Source organism: Cotesia glomerata, linkage group LG4, assembly GCF_020080835.1.
Source record: "Cotesia glomerata isolate CgM1 linkage group LG4, MPM_Cglom_v2.3, whole genome shotgun sequence".
Lineage (NCBI taxonomy): Eukaryota > Metazoa > Arthropoda > Insecta > Hymenoptera > Braconidae > Cotesia > Cotesia glomerata.
Window position 1 is genome coordinate 17,981,526 of NC_058161.1, and position 16,299 is coordinate 17,997,824.

The 16,299-nt window shown below is 27.5% G+C and overlaps 2 protein-coding genes across 4 annotated transcripts; one reads left to right on the plus strand and one right to left on the minus strand.

The window, feature by feature from the left end:
• The first annotated feature begins 795 nt into the window (after positions 1–795).
• Positions 796–3,370, plus strand: LOC123262927 (dolichol-phosphate mannosyltransferase subunit 3). Of its 3 annotated transcripts, none has more exons than XM_044725420.1 (3): positions 796–907; positions 994–1,221; positions 3,249–3,370. In XM_044725420.1, the coding sequence occupies exons 2-3, from the start codon at positions 994–996 to the stop codon at positions 3,324–3,326; spliced, it is 306 nt and encodes a 101-aa protein (XP_044581355.1). In that variant the 5' UTR covers positions 796–907; the 3' UTR covers positions 3,327–3,370. The 3 variants fall into 3 exon arrangements, with proteins under 3 accessions (XP_044581355.1, XP_044581356.1, XP_044581357.1); XM_044725421.1 differs by having other exon boundaries at positions 805–873; XM_044725422.1 differs by having other exon boundaries at positions 808–900; positions 992–1,221.
• LOC123262924 (2-(3-amino-3-carboxypropyl)histidine synthase subunit 2) lies at positions 3,338–9,725 on the minus strand. Its single transcript, XM_044725416.1, has 4 exons — positions 9,487–9,725; positions 8,023–8,353; positions 5,674–6,179; positions 3,338–3,843 (listed from the first exon to the last, which is right to left on the minus strand). The coding sequence occupies exons 1-4, from the start codon at positions 9,610–9,612 to the stop codon at positions 3,385–3,387; spliced, it is 1,422 nt and encodes a 473-aa protein (XP_044581351.1). The 5' UTR covers positions 9,613–9,725; the 3' UTR covers positions 3,338–3,384.
• Positions 9,726–16,299: the final 6,574 nt, after the last annotated feature.

Consider the following 16,299-nt stretch of genomic DNA (forward strand, 5'->3'; position numbering starts at 1 on the left):
GTTGTAAGATTTTTTCTAAGACTATTTTAAGATTTTTTTAAGACTATTTGATAATTATTTTAAGACTAAAATCTTGAAATAGTCTTAAAAAAATCATCAAAAAATTTTCAGACTATTTCAAGATATCACAGCGACAGCTCCGGAAAATTATTAAGAAGCGTCTTTAAATTGTCTTAAAATGATTTTAAATGAGTCTTAAAAAAAAATTTAGAGACTATTTTAAGATGAGTTAACAGCGACAGAGCCCCGGAACATTAAAACGGAACGTCTTAAAAGTCTTAAAATTGTCGGATGATAATTTTTTAACAATTTTAAATTCAATTTAAAAACATCTTACTCAAAAATATTGCGGTTAGAAAGTCGTAAAATGGTCTAAAAAATGTCTAAAAATTAATTTTCACAACAAATTCGAGAACCAAAATTTCAAAAATCTGCTCTCAGAATTTTTAACTTCCCGCTAAGAAAATCGAAGATTTTCAAAAATCGGGAAGTTATTGTTTTCACCCCGTTTTGCAAAAATCGAGTTTTCATCAGATCATCACAGTGGTGTTCCTCCTTAAATTAAATCCAAATTACTATTATTATTATTATTATTTTATTAAAATAAAATAAATATTGCGTCAATTTTTGAACTCCTGAAAATAATGTTGCTCAAATATATAATTTGAAAAAAAATTCAAACTGTAAGCGAGAAAAAAAGTACATGATGCAAACTCTAGCGGAGAAACTTCGAAACTCATCAAAAAATCGCCGAGAATTTTCTCTATTACCAGCAGACAACATTTGCGCATACGTATGACGTTTTGTGTGTTAAAGACTCAAGACTTGGAGGTTATTGTGTTATCAACAAATATTAGGTCAGAGGTATAAAACATAAGGGGTTTTTTTATAAAATAATAAACATAAGGTGGATAAGTTAAATTTTTTTTATAAAAAAAAAAAAAAAGTTGTTTAATTATTAGTAGTATTAATATTGTTTCTTTTTTTCTTTAGATGACTAAGTTAATGGAATGGGTGTTTTGCTTGACTCTCTTTTTGGGACCGTGGACAGCCGCAGTAACCGGCACAATAAAATCGCCTTGGATAAATGAACATTGGACATTACTGTTAATATTGCCGATTGTTTTAGTTATTACCTTTGGAATTTACGCTTTGTCTGTTGTTTTGTACCGCACTTTTACGTTCAATAATTGCGAAGAGGCTGCGAAGCAGCTTCAACAAGTAAGAGTAGAATTTTTATTGATGAGCACATCAGGATGAGCTTATATCATAAAAATGTCAATAATTTAAGAAAACACATTGTATTTTGTCTCCTGATGATATTTTTAATGATATAAGCTCATCCTGACTTAATACTCATCGAGACCTTTCATTTGAATACCCACATGAATTTTTTATATATTTTATATATATTATATATATCACAAATATCATATATATATATATATATATATATATATATATATATATATATATATATATATATATATATATATATATGAAAAAATCGTGTGGGTATTCAAATGAAAGGTCTCGATGAACGTAATATCAAGATGAGCTTATGTATTTGAAAATATCAATGATTGAGAAATGAGATAGTATTTTGTCTATCGATGATATTTTTAACGATATAAGCTCATTTTGATAATATACTTGTCAAGCCCTTTCATTTGAATACCCACATAAATTTTTTTATATATTTTATATATATATATATCACAAATATCATATATATAAAATATATGAAAAAATCGTGTGGGTATTTAAATGAAAGGTCTCAATGAGCGTAACATCAGGATGAGCTTACATCTTCAAAAATGTCAATGATTGAGAAATTACATTGTATTTTGTCTGCTAATGATATTTTCAACTATATAAGCTCATTCTGACGTTATACTCATCGAGACCTTTCATTTGAATACCCACATCAATTTTTTATATATTTTATACATTTATATATACATATATATATATATATATATATATATATATATATATATATATATAGCATATATATATATATATATAGCAGCATATATATATGCATATATATACATATATATATATATATATGTATATATATATATATATATATATATATATATATATATATATATGTTAGGGTGAGCCAAAAAAACTAACCTATCGAATTTATGGGTTAAAATGAACCTATATATCGAAAAAAAAATTTCCCTGCAAGGCAAGATTTTTAGCTCAATTTTGAAAGGTGTCCGTGAGCATTCAAAGTTTCCCATATAAATAACACGTAAAAAAATCTTTTTTCATTAAAAATAATGTAACTTTTGAACCGCTTGAGATAAAAATTTTTTGACGGCGAATTCTCGAAGGGCATTAAATTTTCTACAAAATCATGCCTGGTTTCATTTTTTAAAGTCAAAAATTCATATATTTACTGGTCATGAAAATTGAGCAAAAAATCAAAATAAGCAATTTTAGGCATTTATTGTTAGAAATTTTTATATTTAAGGAAGTAAATTACTTTGAAACGAGATAAGTAGGGGGGGGGGGGGTATACAAGTATTATTTGTGTAAAAGCGTGGTTTAAAGCTCCTTGTCCGATAAGCGCTCCAGCTCAAGACTTAGATTTCTTGAAAAAGTTTATTAATTATAAAAATATTAATAAAAAAATTTCGAATGCTACTGTATCAACATTTTTGCGACATTTATGGTATCTGACAGAAAAACTTGCTGCTATGTCATTTTTCGAGTTTAGTATTAGTTTATAAGTTGAAAAAAAATTGTAAACGCGATTAAAAAGGAAGAGAACACAATTTATGAAGAAAGAATATTATCTAAAAATTACCTCGACACAATTTCTTTCATAAATATCATATATATATATATATATATATATATATATATATATATATATATATATATATATATATATATATATATATATATAAAAAAAATCATGTGCGTACTCAAATAAAAGGTCTTGAAGAGCATAACATCGGGATGAGCTTATATCATTAAAAATGTTAATAATTAAGAAATTACATCGTATTTTGTCTACTGATGATATTTTTAACGATATAAGCTCATTCTGACATTATACCCATGGATACCTTTCATTTGAATACCCACACGCATTTTTTCATATATATTATATATTTCATATATATAGAATATATAAAAAAATCATTTGCGTACTCAAATGAACGGTCTTGATGAGCGTAACATCAGGATAAGCTTATATCATTAAAAAAATATTTTTTTTTTTCCAGCAAATCGCACAAGCGCAAGCAGAATTAAGAATAAAAGGAATTTTACCCCGGGACCCAAAAGGATCTGAACTAATGTAAATTAACTTATATATAATAAATAAAAAAATTTATTAATTACAAAATATGATCTCATCAATTACGACTTATCAATCACCGGCTCGGTGTCATAACTTTTTGGTAACCCATGGCGACCTTTAACAGCTGTCGTAATTTCAGTCTCTCCTAGCTTTTGTTCAAGTCCTTGCCAGGAACGATTAAGAAGAAAATCTGCGCCAGCTTTGCCGATTGCGACAGTTCCGTCATTTTTGCACACCAAAGTCTTCATTTTTTCCGCGTCAGTAGGCTCGCTTTCGGATGAGCAATTGCGCAATTGCCCGGTAATTAAAGACACATCAGACTCAGCTGTTGGTTTGAAGTCCACGTGGTTTATTCCTCCAGGAAGTAGCTGTCGGAAATCCAAGCAGTAATTTGTGGAGAACTTTCTTGAGTCATTGAAGGCCAGTTCTAGTTCAAAGGGTGTACAGAGTGGCTTCCAGTACTCGCTTGAGTCAAAGATCTCATTTTCTGGACAGGCTATCACCACAAATGCATCCACCTGTTCAATTATTATTTTATTAATTTTACTAATTTATTTTTGATAATATTTTTGAGGAGGTTCGAGCGTAAATATGTCAAAGTGATGTTGAAATTTTTTTTTACTTTCAGTCGTCCCAATATTCGTCAAAATTATTTATTCTAATCTATATTCTTAAAAAAATAAGAAAAATTTTGTGTCCGGGATAGTCATATGATAAAATCGGTTTTTTTAGTGAAATATAGTGTCATTACAAAGGTCTTGATTTGAATTTGTGCCTTTTCAAGGTTTCATATCATTCTCACCGATAGTCAATTTATTATGATAAGTATTTAGGCAGCATTTGAAAATGTTCTATCTCTAGATACATAATTAAGAAATTACCTTGTTTCTTGTGAACTATTGACAATTTTAAAGATTTAAGCTCATCATGACATTATTACACTCATCGAGACCTTTCATTTGACTACCCACATCAATTTTTTATATATTTTATATATATATATATATATATATATATATATATATATATATATATATATATATATATATATATATATATGAAAAATATATCAAAAATGCATGTGGGTACTCAAATTAAAGGTTTTGATGAGTGTAACATCAGGATGAGCTAATATCTTTAAATATATAATTTATATATTATATAATTAAGAACAGTCAACGCTCTTTGTATTTGACTCGCCCGTACAGGACCATTCTCTGTATTTGACTCGTCCTTGTCCATAAGAGCTGTGTAAAATCGTCAAATACAGAGGAAGAATGTGGTCAAATACAGAGAGCGGTCAAATACAGAGAGGTCCAATACAGAGAGTGTCGACTGAAATGACCTTGTTTCTTGTGAACTATTGACATTTTAAAAGATATAAGCTCACCCCGACATTACTCTCATCGAGACCTTTCATTTGAGTACCCACATCAATTTTTTATATATTTTATATATAGATATATATGAAAAGAATATCAAAATGCATGTGGGTACTCAAATGAAAGCTATTGATCATTGTAACATCGGGATGAGTTTATGTCTTTAAAAATGTCAATGATTGAGAAATTACATTGTTTTTTCGTCAACTGATGATATTTTTAACGATATAAGCTCATTCGGTTGTCTCATGGAGACCTTTCATTTGAATACCCACACGGATTTTTCATATATTTTATATATATCACAAATATTATATATATAAAATATATGAAAAAATCGTGTGGGGATTCAAATGAAAGGTCTCAATAAGCGTAACATCAGGATGAGCTTATATCTTTAAAAATGTTAATAATTAAGAAATTTCTTTGTATTTTGTCCACTGATGATATAATATTGTTAACGATATAAGCTCATTCTGAGAATATACTTATCAAACCCTTTCATTTGAATACCCACATGAATTTTTTATATATTTTATATATTATATATATATATATATATATATATAAAATATAAAAAAAAATGCATGTGGGTAGTCAAATGAAAGCTCTTGATGATTGTAACGGTAATGTATCATTATTAAATTTTTTCTATATTTTACAATAATCCAAGTTTCTTATGTATAGTTTTTTATTCGTTAGAGTTGGGAGGTTAATATTGAAAAAAATAATTAAAGTCTCGACTAAAGTTTGTCTGCTATAAGAGCCCGTGTATAAGGAGATAAAAAATGCGATTTTTGAAATTTAATATCTAAGTAATTAAACGGTGAATCTTTTTAAAATTTTTGGATTAGATAAATGACGCATTTATTTATACGTATACTTAATTTCAAAGCTCAAAGTTGAAAATTATTTTTCACATTAGATTCGCTCGAACCTCCTTAAATTATAGAAAAAAATTCTTACCTCTGCAAAATTTGCCAGTTTCGCCGGATTTGGTTTTCCGACACTGAAAATATACGATTTGATATTCTTGCTCTTGAGGATACTTTTTACCATATCAAGCACGTCCAAATAATTCTGAATTCCCAGGGTAGCAACTACGATACCAACCACTTTGGCATCTTTCAACTTTTCCACCAAAAATCGGCGCCTTCTCAGCCAAGGATTCCTCGCAACTTCAAACTCCTTGACCTCCATTTTCTTATTATCACAACCAGAAATTTTCCCCGTGCAGTAGAACCAATTTTTGACTGGGATACTTAGCGCTAAGGATGCTAAAGTTTTGTTGTCATCTCCTAGATAGAATCCTACGTATTCTTCTAATTTTTCAACCTCCAACAATTCACGACCAGTTATTAACGTTCTCTGGTTATCATTTTTTCTATCTGTATACTTGATGTTGGATTCACAATTTAAGAATGTTAAGTTTATGTTTAACTTTTTTTCTTGTACTTTTTTATAGATTTTTTCTGCAATTAAAAAATATTTATGATTAATGATTATTTATTTTATTCAAATATTATTTATTTTTTGTGAATAATTTTAATAATAGAAATTTTTTATTATTTTATATAAAGTATAATTTTGACAATTAATTCAATAATAATTATTTGAAAGCTTAATGATAAAATTAAAAAAAAGATAGATAATAAATTAATACTAAACTAACAATCTTGCAGTCACTACGTGACTGCAATGACTTGTGATCTGTAAGTAAATAAAATGTTGGTTTATCAAATAATGACTTTTGTTAAATTGCACTGTACTTTCTTAACTATTGACATTTATAAAGATATAAGCTCATCCTGATGTTACAATCATCATGAGCTTTCATTTGAGTACCCACATGCATTTTTATTATATATTTTATATATATAATATATAAAATATATAAAAAATTCATGTAGGTATTCAAATAGAAGGGCTCGATAAGAATATTATCAGAATGAGCTTATATCGTTAAAAATATCATTAGTTGAAAAAAAATAATGTAATTTCTTAATCATTGACATTTTTAAAGATATAACCTCATCCTGATGTTACACTTTTCAAGAGCTTTCATTTGAGTACCCGCATGCATTTTTTTATGTACTGTATATATATGATATTTGTGATATATATAATATATAAAATATAAAAAAAAACTCATGTAGGTATTCAAATGAAAGGGCTCGATAAGAATATTATCAGAATGAGCTTATATCGTTAAAAATATCATCAGTGGACAAAATACAAAGTAATTTCTTAATTATTAACATTTTAAAAGATATAAGCTCATTTTCATGTTACGCTCATTAAGACCTTTCATTTGAATGCCCACACGATTTTTTCATATATTTTATATATATGATATTAGTGATATATATAAAATATATGAAAAATTCGTGTGGGTACTCAAATGAAAGGTCTCCATGAGAGTAACAACAGAATGAGCTTATATTGTTAAAAATATCATCAGTTAACAAAAAACAATGTAATTTCTCAATCATTGATATTTTTAAAGATATAAGCTCATCCTGATGTTACACTTTTCAAGAGCTTTCATTTGAGTACCCGCATGCATTTTTTTATATATTGTATATATATGATATTTGTGATATATATAATATATAAAATATAAAAAAAACTCATGTAGGTATTCAAATGAAAGGGCTCGATAAGAATATTATCAGAGTGAGCTTATATCGTTAAAAATATCATCAGTGGACAAAATACAAAGTAACTTCTTAATTATTAATATTTTTAAAGATATAAGCTCATCCTGATCTTACACTCATTAAGACCTTTCATTTGAATACCCACACGATTTTTTCATATATTTTATATATATGATATTTGTGATATATATAAAATATATGAAAAATTCGTGTGGGTACTCAAATGAAAGGTTTCCATGAGAGTAACAATAGAATGAGCTTATATCGTTAAAAGTATCATCAGTTAACAAAAAACAATGTAATTTCTCAATCATTGATATTTTTAAAGATATAAGCTCATCCCGATGTTGCACTCATCAAAAGCTTTCATTTGAGTACCCACATGCATTTTGATATATTTTTCATATATAGATATATATAATATATACAAATATATAAAAAATTGATGTGGGTACTCAAATGAAAGGTCTCGATGAGTATAATGTCGGGGTGAGCTTATATCTTTCAAAATGTCAATAGTTCACAAGATACACGGTTATTTTTTAATTATGTGTCTAGAAATAGAGTATTTTCGAATGCAGCCTAAATACTTATCATAATAAATTGAATAAAAAAATTAATTCTGGCTATATAAATAAATATTAAATAAAATTACCAATTGTATGTGCAAAAGAAACATCGTAGAAAAATATAATATTTTTATCACAGTCGAAGTAGCTACTAAATGTATCAACAAAAACATCAACATCTAAGCTAGTTGCTGGCAGAACATGAAAAACTGGCAATTTTACGGTCGGATTAAGGCAAGCATGTCCAAAATGAATTATTCCATCTGCCTGAATGTGGTTGGCTGTTACTTCGTCTACACAACAGCTCCCACATGTTGTATCTCCAAGTATGTAAACTTTTTTGTTTAAATAGTTTTCTAGCTCCACTGCTACTATTGCTGAATCTTTTAGAAGAGAGTCAGGAAATTGCAAACATACCTAAAAAAAAATATTTAAATTAATTATTTATTTATTTCATTATTCAATACCATTTGTATAGATAACTGATAAAATACATTTTTTTTTAATTATCAGAAAAAAAATTTATCAAAATTATTCTACAAGATAATAATAGAATATATTTAAATTACATAAAAAAATAAATTTGAGAATTTACTTATTTTTTGTGACATTTAAATTAATCTGATAATTTTTAAAACAAATAAATTGTAACAAAAAAAAATTATCTAAAAATTTAGCAGACACTTGACAATTTTTTGTTTTTATTTAAAAATTAACTAAATCTAAAAAATTGTTTTTAAAAAATTGAATTTAAAATTTCTTTTTTTTTTTTAAGTGAAATTTTTAAAATAAATTTCTCTTACTATAATTTATTTACTAAAAAAAAAATAAAAATTATCAGATGTGTTTTTTAATTTCAAAATTATAAATGAAATTTTTAAAAAATAATTTTTTAGATTTAATTTATTTAAAAAATAACCAAAAATAAAAAAATTTTCAAGTGTCTTATATACTTTTTTTCTTAAAATTACAAATGTTCATTTATTTTCTTGGAAAAAAAATTATTTAAAAAAATTTAATTTATTTGAAAAAAAAATGTAAATTAATTTAGCAGATAATTGATAATTTTTTAAATTTTTGTAACAAATAAATTATGACAAGAAAAAAATTACTAAAAAAATTGACATTTAGAAATAAAAAAAAAAAAAAAAATGCAATTTTACTAAAATAATTTTTTGGAATAAATTTTTTTGTTAAATAAAATTAAAAAATTGTCAAGTGACGGTTAACTTTAATGTCATAAAAAAAAAAATAAAAAAATTTTCAGTGTCTTAATTACTTTTTTTTTTTTTTTAATTACAAATTTCAATTAATTTTGTTAAAAAAAAAATTATTTAAATAAATTTTATTAAATTGTGGCGTACGTGAATTTTGTCAGAGAGTGAATGGCGCCTTGTCATTAAAAAAAAAAAAAAAAAAAAAAAAATTGAATTTAATCTTCAAGTTAAAAATAAAAAATTTTAAGAAAAGTAATTTTAAAACTGAAAAATTTAGAAATTTTTTATTTAAAAAAAAAAACAAAATTAAGAAAATAAATTAAATATACATACTTTTTCTAGACCACGTGCTTTTATCCACTGGACACAATCATTTATATAATATTTATTTAACCTGTTAGAAGTATCTAAATTAGAACTGTTAGTTTGATTTTTATCAAGACGATTCGAAGGTGTCATTATTAAATGATGACAATTTTATTTTGTAAAAAAATATTTATTGTTTGTGCATTTTTTAACAATGACAATGACAGGTCTCAATATTTTCATATCATATGGAGACCCAGGACTAGAAAATTTCAAGAAGCGACTATTACTGTTGGGAGTTGGCGCGCTCTTGCGGCGATAGTAGTAACTATTTTGAAAATTTTAAATGGCTGAATTTGAATACTACAATTTTTTTGATAATACTAATATTAATGAAAATTAAGTTAGTTGACATTTGAAAATTTTTAGAATGTTTTTTTTTTTATTGAGAATTTGTTAAATAAAAAATGAAAAAAAATTTTTATTTGTAAATAACTTGAAAAACTGTTGGTGCAAATTTAAAATAGTATATTACATACCTAGGCCAGTAAAATAAGAAAAGTCTCAGACCACATGTAATTGTTGGCCCTCCGGCCGAAAAGTGGCAACTTTCTGGCCACTGCGCTAAACAAAGTTGCCACATTCCGGCTACGTCGAGCAGAAAAATAGTATACACACCTTGGCCAGTAAATAAGAAAGCCTCAGATCACATGTTTGTCAACCTCGGCTTCGCCTCGGCCACCAATTACATGTGATCTGAGACTTTTCTTATTTTACTGGCCTAGGTATGTAATATACTATTTCTTGCTCTCCTAGCCGAAAGTACGCTCTTCCTGACAGCAATTTACTCCGGGAAGAGCAACTTTTATGGCCTGCTCTAACGCATGCGCGCTACGCATATTTTCTGACTCGGCAGCACAGAACCTCGCTTTCTTTCGTATTTTCGTGGCGCGACCGGCCTATACAGCGAGTTTCAACTGTATATCCGAACAAAAACAGTTTCACTGTAAAAAAATCACGCCAAGTCCACGTTCATAAGACTATTAAGAAAAAAAAATTTTATTTCTTTACAAAAAGATATAAAATAAAAAATTAAAAAATCCAAGTAACCGATATGGTTGTTTATGATTTTCGGAAATTAAAAAAAATTTTGTTGTAAATTTAAAAATTAAAAGAAACAATTTTGGAACGTATTTAGTGTGCGTGGTTACGAAAAATTTCACTTTTTATGAAATTCCTAAAATCTATCTATTAGGACTTTTAAAAAAAATTGAAGTACACAATGACGCACACCAAGTACGTTCCAAAGTTGTTTCTTTTAATTTTTAAATTTACAACAAAATTTTTCTTAATTTCCGAAAATCACATACAACCATATCGGTTACTTGGATTTTTTAATTTTTTATTTTATATCTTTTTGTAAAGAAATAAAATTTTTTTTTCGAATTAACCGTGGATAATTTTTCGTGAATTTATTTTATATTGAGACAAATTGTTTTATTAATTATTTATAAATCGAAAAATTCCACGTGGTCATTAATACATTGAACTATCGAAGACTAAAATTATTATTTTATTGGAATTATTTATAAAAACTATTTGTCAGTGTGGATTACGTCCGAGTAAAAATTTAGTTAATTTTATAAAGAATGTTCTTCGAAAGAATTTAAGTTAATGCGCAGAGTTAAGCTCGTGTTAAATTTGGAATAAAAGAAGCGTCGGTTTTAAGCCGGAAATTTTAAGAAGTAAATTTGTTAATTCGTGAGAATAATTTATGGTCTTATTGCGAGCTAATGACTGATAAATTTTTAGTGAAAATCAACGTTGTAAATTTTTGGAGTTAATTTTGTAAAATTTTAATTAGTCAAAAATAAAGTAGAGTCAGTGTGTGTGGAGAAGAGTGGGTTGTGAGTGGGTGAGTGCTACCAGCGTTCCTTCGCATACGATTAGTCTCTTTGCGAGGTGTTTCGCTGGCGTAGAAGCCGTTGTATAGACGCCAAGTGGGGTACAGCGGTAGTAAGGTAGAAACCACAGTATAGTCGCTCCATAAGAGGGTACTGTGGGATTAAGTAAATTTTTTTGTAAGCTCGCGGGAGGACATCGGTCTACGTTTAGTCACTGGGTCGACTACTTTCGTGAGCCAAGTTAACGAGCCTTTGCATACGATTAGTCTCTTTGCGGGGTGACAAAGCGGTAGCGTGGAGTTGAGGAGAGTAGTAATAAGTTGTAGCATTAAGTGAGTTAGTTGTAAGTGAGTGTGTGTACGTGCAAGCGCACGAGTTGTTAAATTCTTTTGTTAATAAATTTTGGTACCGTTGTTAAATAAAAATGTATTGATTTTCAGAACCACCTTCCCCAACTCTCTCTTCCCTGTAGATTAATAGAATCAGCTCTGGTATCCGGTTCCAGGAACCGAGAAAATAATCCTGGTGGCGCCCTGGTAAATCTTAGAGTCAATTGTTGAATATATTGTTGTTGTTAAATTTTACTAAGGGCCAAATGAGCGGGAATTAAAACACCCGTTACAAACGGCTTGACCGATTTGATCACGGTTGGTGCCATTCGAAAGTGTTCGACTAAACTTAGATTTTAAATACAAGTTGGATTGATTCGGACTGATAAATTTTGAGAAATCTTAAAAAAACTGCGAAAAAAATTTTTTTCAAATGTGGTTTTTTTTTAATAACTTTTAAACGGCTTGACCGATCAATTCCAAAAACTAATCAGCTCTAAACATCGAAAAACCACGTCGATCGCCACCAAGCCGGTCATAATCGGTTAATTCGTTCGTGAGTTATCGTTGACGAAAGAAATAGAAAAAAAGTGTTTTTTTCGAATTACACCGAAATTTCCGGTCTGATCACTTTGTGTTTAAAAATATATCATAGAATTTGAAAAACTGCGTCGAATGGCGCCAACCGTGTGAAAATCGGTACATTTATCCAAAAGTTATTGCGGTTTGAAAATTCAAAAAATAATGTTTTATTAAACTTCTATCAGACTTTTGAGCTCGGAGAGCTCAAAACTACACGAAAATTATATTTTTGAGCTCGAAGAGCTCAAAAAAGTAATAAGTGCAATTTTGAGCGCTTAATTACGAAAGTAGCGGGAAGTTGCAGGGATGGCCCTCCGGGTCAACCGTTTTCCTAATTTTTTTTTTGGTAATCACGAAAAGTGTAAAATGATGTTTATAATTACGTTTAAATAATTCTGAAATACAAAATTTGTTACATTTCCTATGAGATGTTTTGGTCTGCTCTGCTACTACCTAATAGTAAAATCATTATTTATTTTATTATTTAAATAAGTGTCATATTATAATGAGATTCGGTAAAATAAATAAATTATGAATTATGACCATCCAAATATATTATAAAATCAATTTTTATATTATATTTATGATAAACTCATATGATACATTAAGTAGATCATAGAATCGTTATTGTCTAAGACAGCAGCACAGCATTCAGAATTTAATTCCGCATCGATTGAGTAATTGTTCATATTTTAATCACAATTTCTAAGATTTTTATTAGCAAATTTACAGAGGGTTCTCACAAAAATTTTCGTTACTATGTAGCATGGTAATGGTTATCATTCTAACATAGGAATAAGTTCTATTGGTTAAGAATTAAATGCAATTAATGATTTTAAAAAAATTTTATTTTCATTGAATTTGATTGCAGTGCTGGTGATTTTTATTGAATAATAATATTTACTTTTATTTTGGCTTGCATTACATATTTTCAAACAGATAATAAAACAAGCTGTACTGTTGATGATGATTCGGGTTCGTGAGATGCTGAAACAGATAAAAGTAATTCGAGTTATGCAATAAAAACAACCAAATATTTAAATAAAGCTGTATGACTTCACCTGCCAAAACCCTTCGTAGCAATCTATAAACATGGACGTATTTTTATTAATATGAGCAAGTATATAACACCATAAAAAACCGCTGTCAACTCCTTTAGCATAGTATCGAACAAGAATAGTGTATTTTTTATTTTTGCCTTTAACTTGTACTTGTGCTTTGATAAGACCAACGGAACCCCTTTCGATTGCATTTCTACCCCTGCCTTCTGAAACTAATTTGCTCCAACCATCATCGATAAGCTTCTGTACTTCAGGATCACTAAAATGGAGTCTTGACTGTTTAATCACTGCCCCATCTTGAAAATTTTCGACGAAAGTCGCCGACGTTGTGAGAATAATAATAATAATCAATGAAATTTTGCACATGATTTTTTTTCTGACAATTGAATCACACTGGAGTATCGAGTGATGGTTTACCTGATGTTAATTTTTATAGTATTGTAGATAAAAAATATTAATCTATGATTGGTTAATTGTTACAAATTTAAGAACTAACGACTTTAATGAAAGATAAGAATATATTCTATTAAGCTATTATAAGTTTATTACTGTTAGAAGTCTAATTTTAAAGAATTTTAAGTAATTAAAGTTAACCGTAAAAGTGTTTTTTTTTTTTTTTTTTAAAGGTAAGCGGGTTTTATTTTTGGAAAAAAATATCGAGTTTTTATTAGTTCCCGGGAAAAAAAGTTTAGATCTTCTCTGATCTAATTTGATATCAGCCGATCAGATTTGATCTGAGCAGATCAGATTTGGTCTAAATTTAGATCTAAGTAGATATGGACAGATCTAATTTGATCTGCTTAGATCAAACCAGATCAAGTTTGATCAAAATGAAATTGAAAAGTAGATATGAATAGATATGTTTTGATCAAATTAGATCCACTCTGATCAAATTAGATCAATCCAGATCAAGTTTGATCGAAATGAAATTAAAAAGTAGATATGAATAGATCTGTTCTGATCAAACTAGATCTGATCAGATCAAATTAGACTAATCCAGATCAAGTTTGATCAAAATTAAATTAAAAATTAGATATAAATAGATCTGACTTAAATAGATCTAATTTAATTTTAAGACTTAAAATAGATCTAATTTAATCTGCATATTACTAGAAATTTGAATAGCGCGCTACGCGCGAGCCTAAATTTTAACCAATAATGAATCGTGGCCGGTTTTTTGCGAGTTTCGACCTTTGCCTAACTTCAAGACTTTCATGTATTTTAATTTAAAGGATTACGAGGGAAAAAAAGTTTAGATATGATCAGATCAAGTTAGATCAAATCAGATCAAGCTTGATGAATTTATGTAATCATAAAGGTGATATGGATAGATCTAATTAGATCGGCTCTGATCAGAGCAGATCTACTTAGGTACGATTTTTTATACTTTATGTTCTAATAAATAGCTCTTACAAATGCACTAACTTTGATCACGTTTTTTTTTATTTAATACAAATTATAACCGGATGTTATTATTTCAATAGAAACTTTGAGTATTCTTCTTTACAATTACATGCATGAAACCTGGTGTTAAGTAATTTATTTATTTGTAATTAATCATCAAAATTTTTGAAGATCAAGAATTTTCAATTTTAAAAAATTTATAACTCAGAAACTATCAACTTACGGAAAATTTTATAAGAGTAATTTTCATCTTAAAATTGCCTAAAATATTGAAAAAAAAATATCCGATCTCAAAAAAAATTATTTCTTAAATAATTGTTTAAACAAATGGCTATAAACAATAGATGGCCCGGGATTTCACAAAAATGACTGTGATATTCGGTTTCAGCGGGTTAAAATACATAAAGTAAGCATATTTTGTACACCGACCTCAAAATTTTACGTAAAGATAATACAGCGCCTACACTATTATCTGAAGCGTAAATCAGTAAGTTACTTCTAGTAGCTGAATGGTACGCTCTGGGACTGACATGCAGGAGGAACCAGGTTCGAATCCTCAACATCGCAAATTGTTTTTCAACGATAATTCGACTTCAAATCAAGGAAAATTGATATAAAATACAAAATTTCTAATTTGCAAGTAGAAATAAAATAAATTTTACTAAGGTAAAAGCCCCAATTATTGACGGGGGTCTAAATATTGACACCCTAAATTATTTTTAAATATATTAAATTATCTGTAATAAGAATAACGGTCAAATAAATTTTTATTAAATTCTAATTAATTAAAAAATTGAAAAAAATCACATTCAGTTCAAAATATTAAATATTAATTATTAAAAAAAAAATAAAGCACCAGTTCATCAAATCAGCTTACGAGCATCTATTTTCTTAACAACTTTGATTAGAAAAGCATTTTTTTTAACTGCCGAGTTTAAATTAATTTTTTCATGTAATTATATGATCTATTTTTTTTTTAATTAACAATATATGAAATATTTATAAAATTAAATAATCGAAATTAATTGTATGCTTTATGATATTTAAATAATGGGAGTCAATAACTAGTTCATAATTTTTATGGTGAATCCCATATTGACAGCCAGTTGACAGCGCTATGACGCCTTTTTTTTTTAAGTATAAAATACGTTATATACGCGATTATATTCAAGGCTATTAACTGTCAAATAACTCGGCGTGTTTTAGTGTTAAATAAGTTTTTAAATAAATTGTTATATTTTTCATAATAATTATTCATTCATAGAAATTATTATTAATTAACGTTAATAATATTGATTACTTTATATCAAGTTTTTGATAAATAACAATACAACCAAATGATTCGACGCATGTGTAGTAGGGGCGTCAATAATTGGGGTAAAGGTACGTCAATAATTAGATCAATCAGTTTTTTAACCCGTCAATAATTGGTGTATCCAGATCATATATTTAATTATTTAAAATTAATTAGTAAATATCACTGATTATCATTTTAAAAAAAGAAATTGATTAGTTAAAACATTACTGAAGACATTACCACAAACAAAATTCATCAATATT

Coding starts and splice junctions, on each gene's coding strand:
- LOC123262927 (XM_044725420.1), top strand. CDS start 994: ATGACTAAGTTAATGGAATGGGTGTTTTGCTTGACTCTCTTTTTGGGA. Junction 1,222..3,248: donor CTGCGAAGCAGCTTCAACAA/GTAAGAGTAGAA, acceptor TTTTTTTTCCAG/CAAATCGCACAAGCGCAAGC.
- LOC123262924 (XM_044725416.1), bottom strand. CDS start 9,612: ATGACACCTTCGAATCGTCTTGATAAAAATCAAACTAACAGTTCTAAT. Junction 6,180..8,022: donor TTCTTTTGCACATACAATTG/GTAATTTTATTT, acceptor TTTTAATTGCAG/AAAAAATCTATAAAAAAGTA. Junction 3,844..5,673: donor AACTGGCAAATTTTGCAGAG/GTAAGAATTTTT, acceptor ATAATTGAACAG/GTGGATGCATTTGTGGTGAT.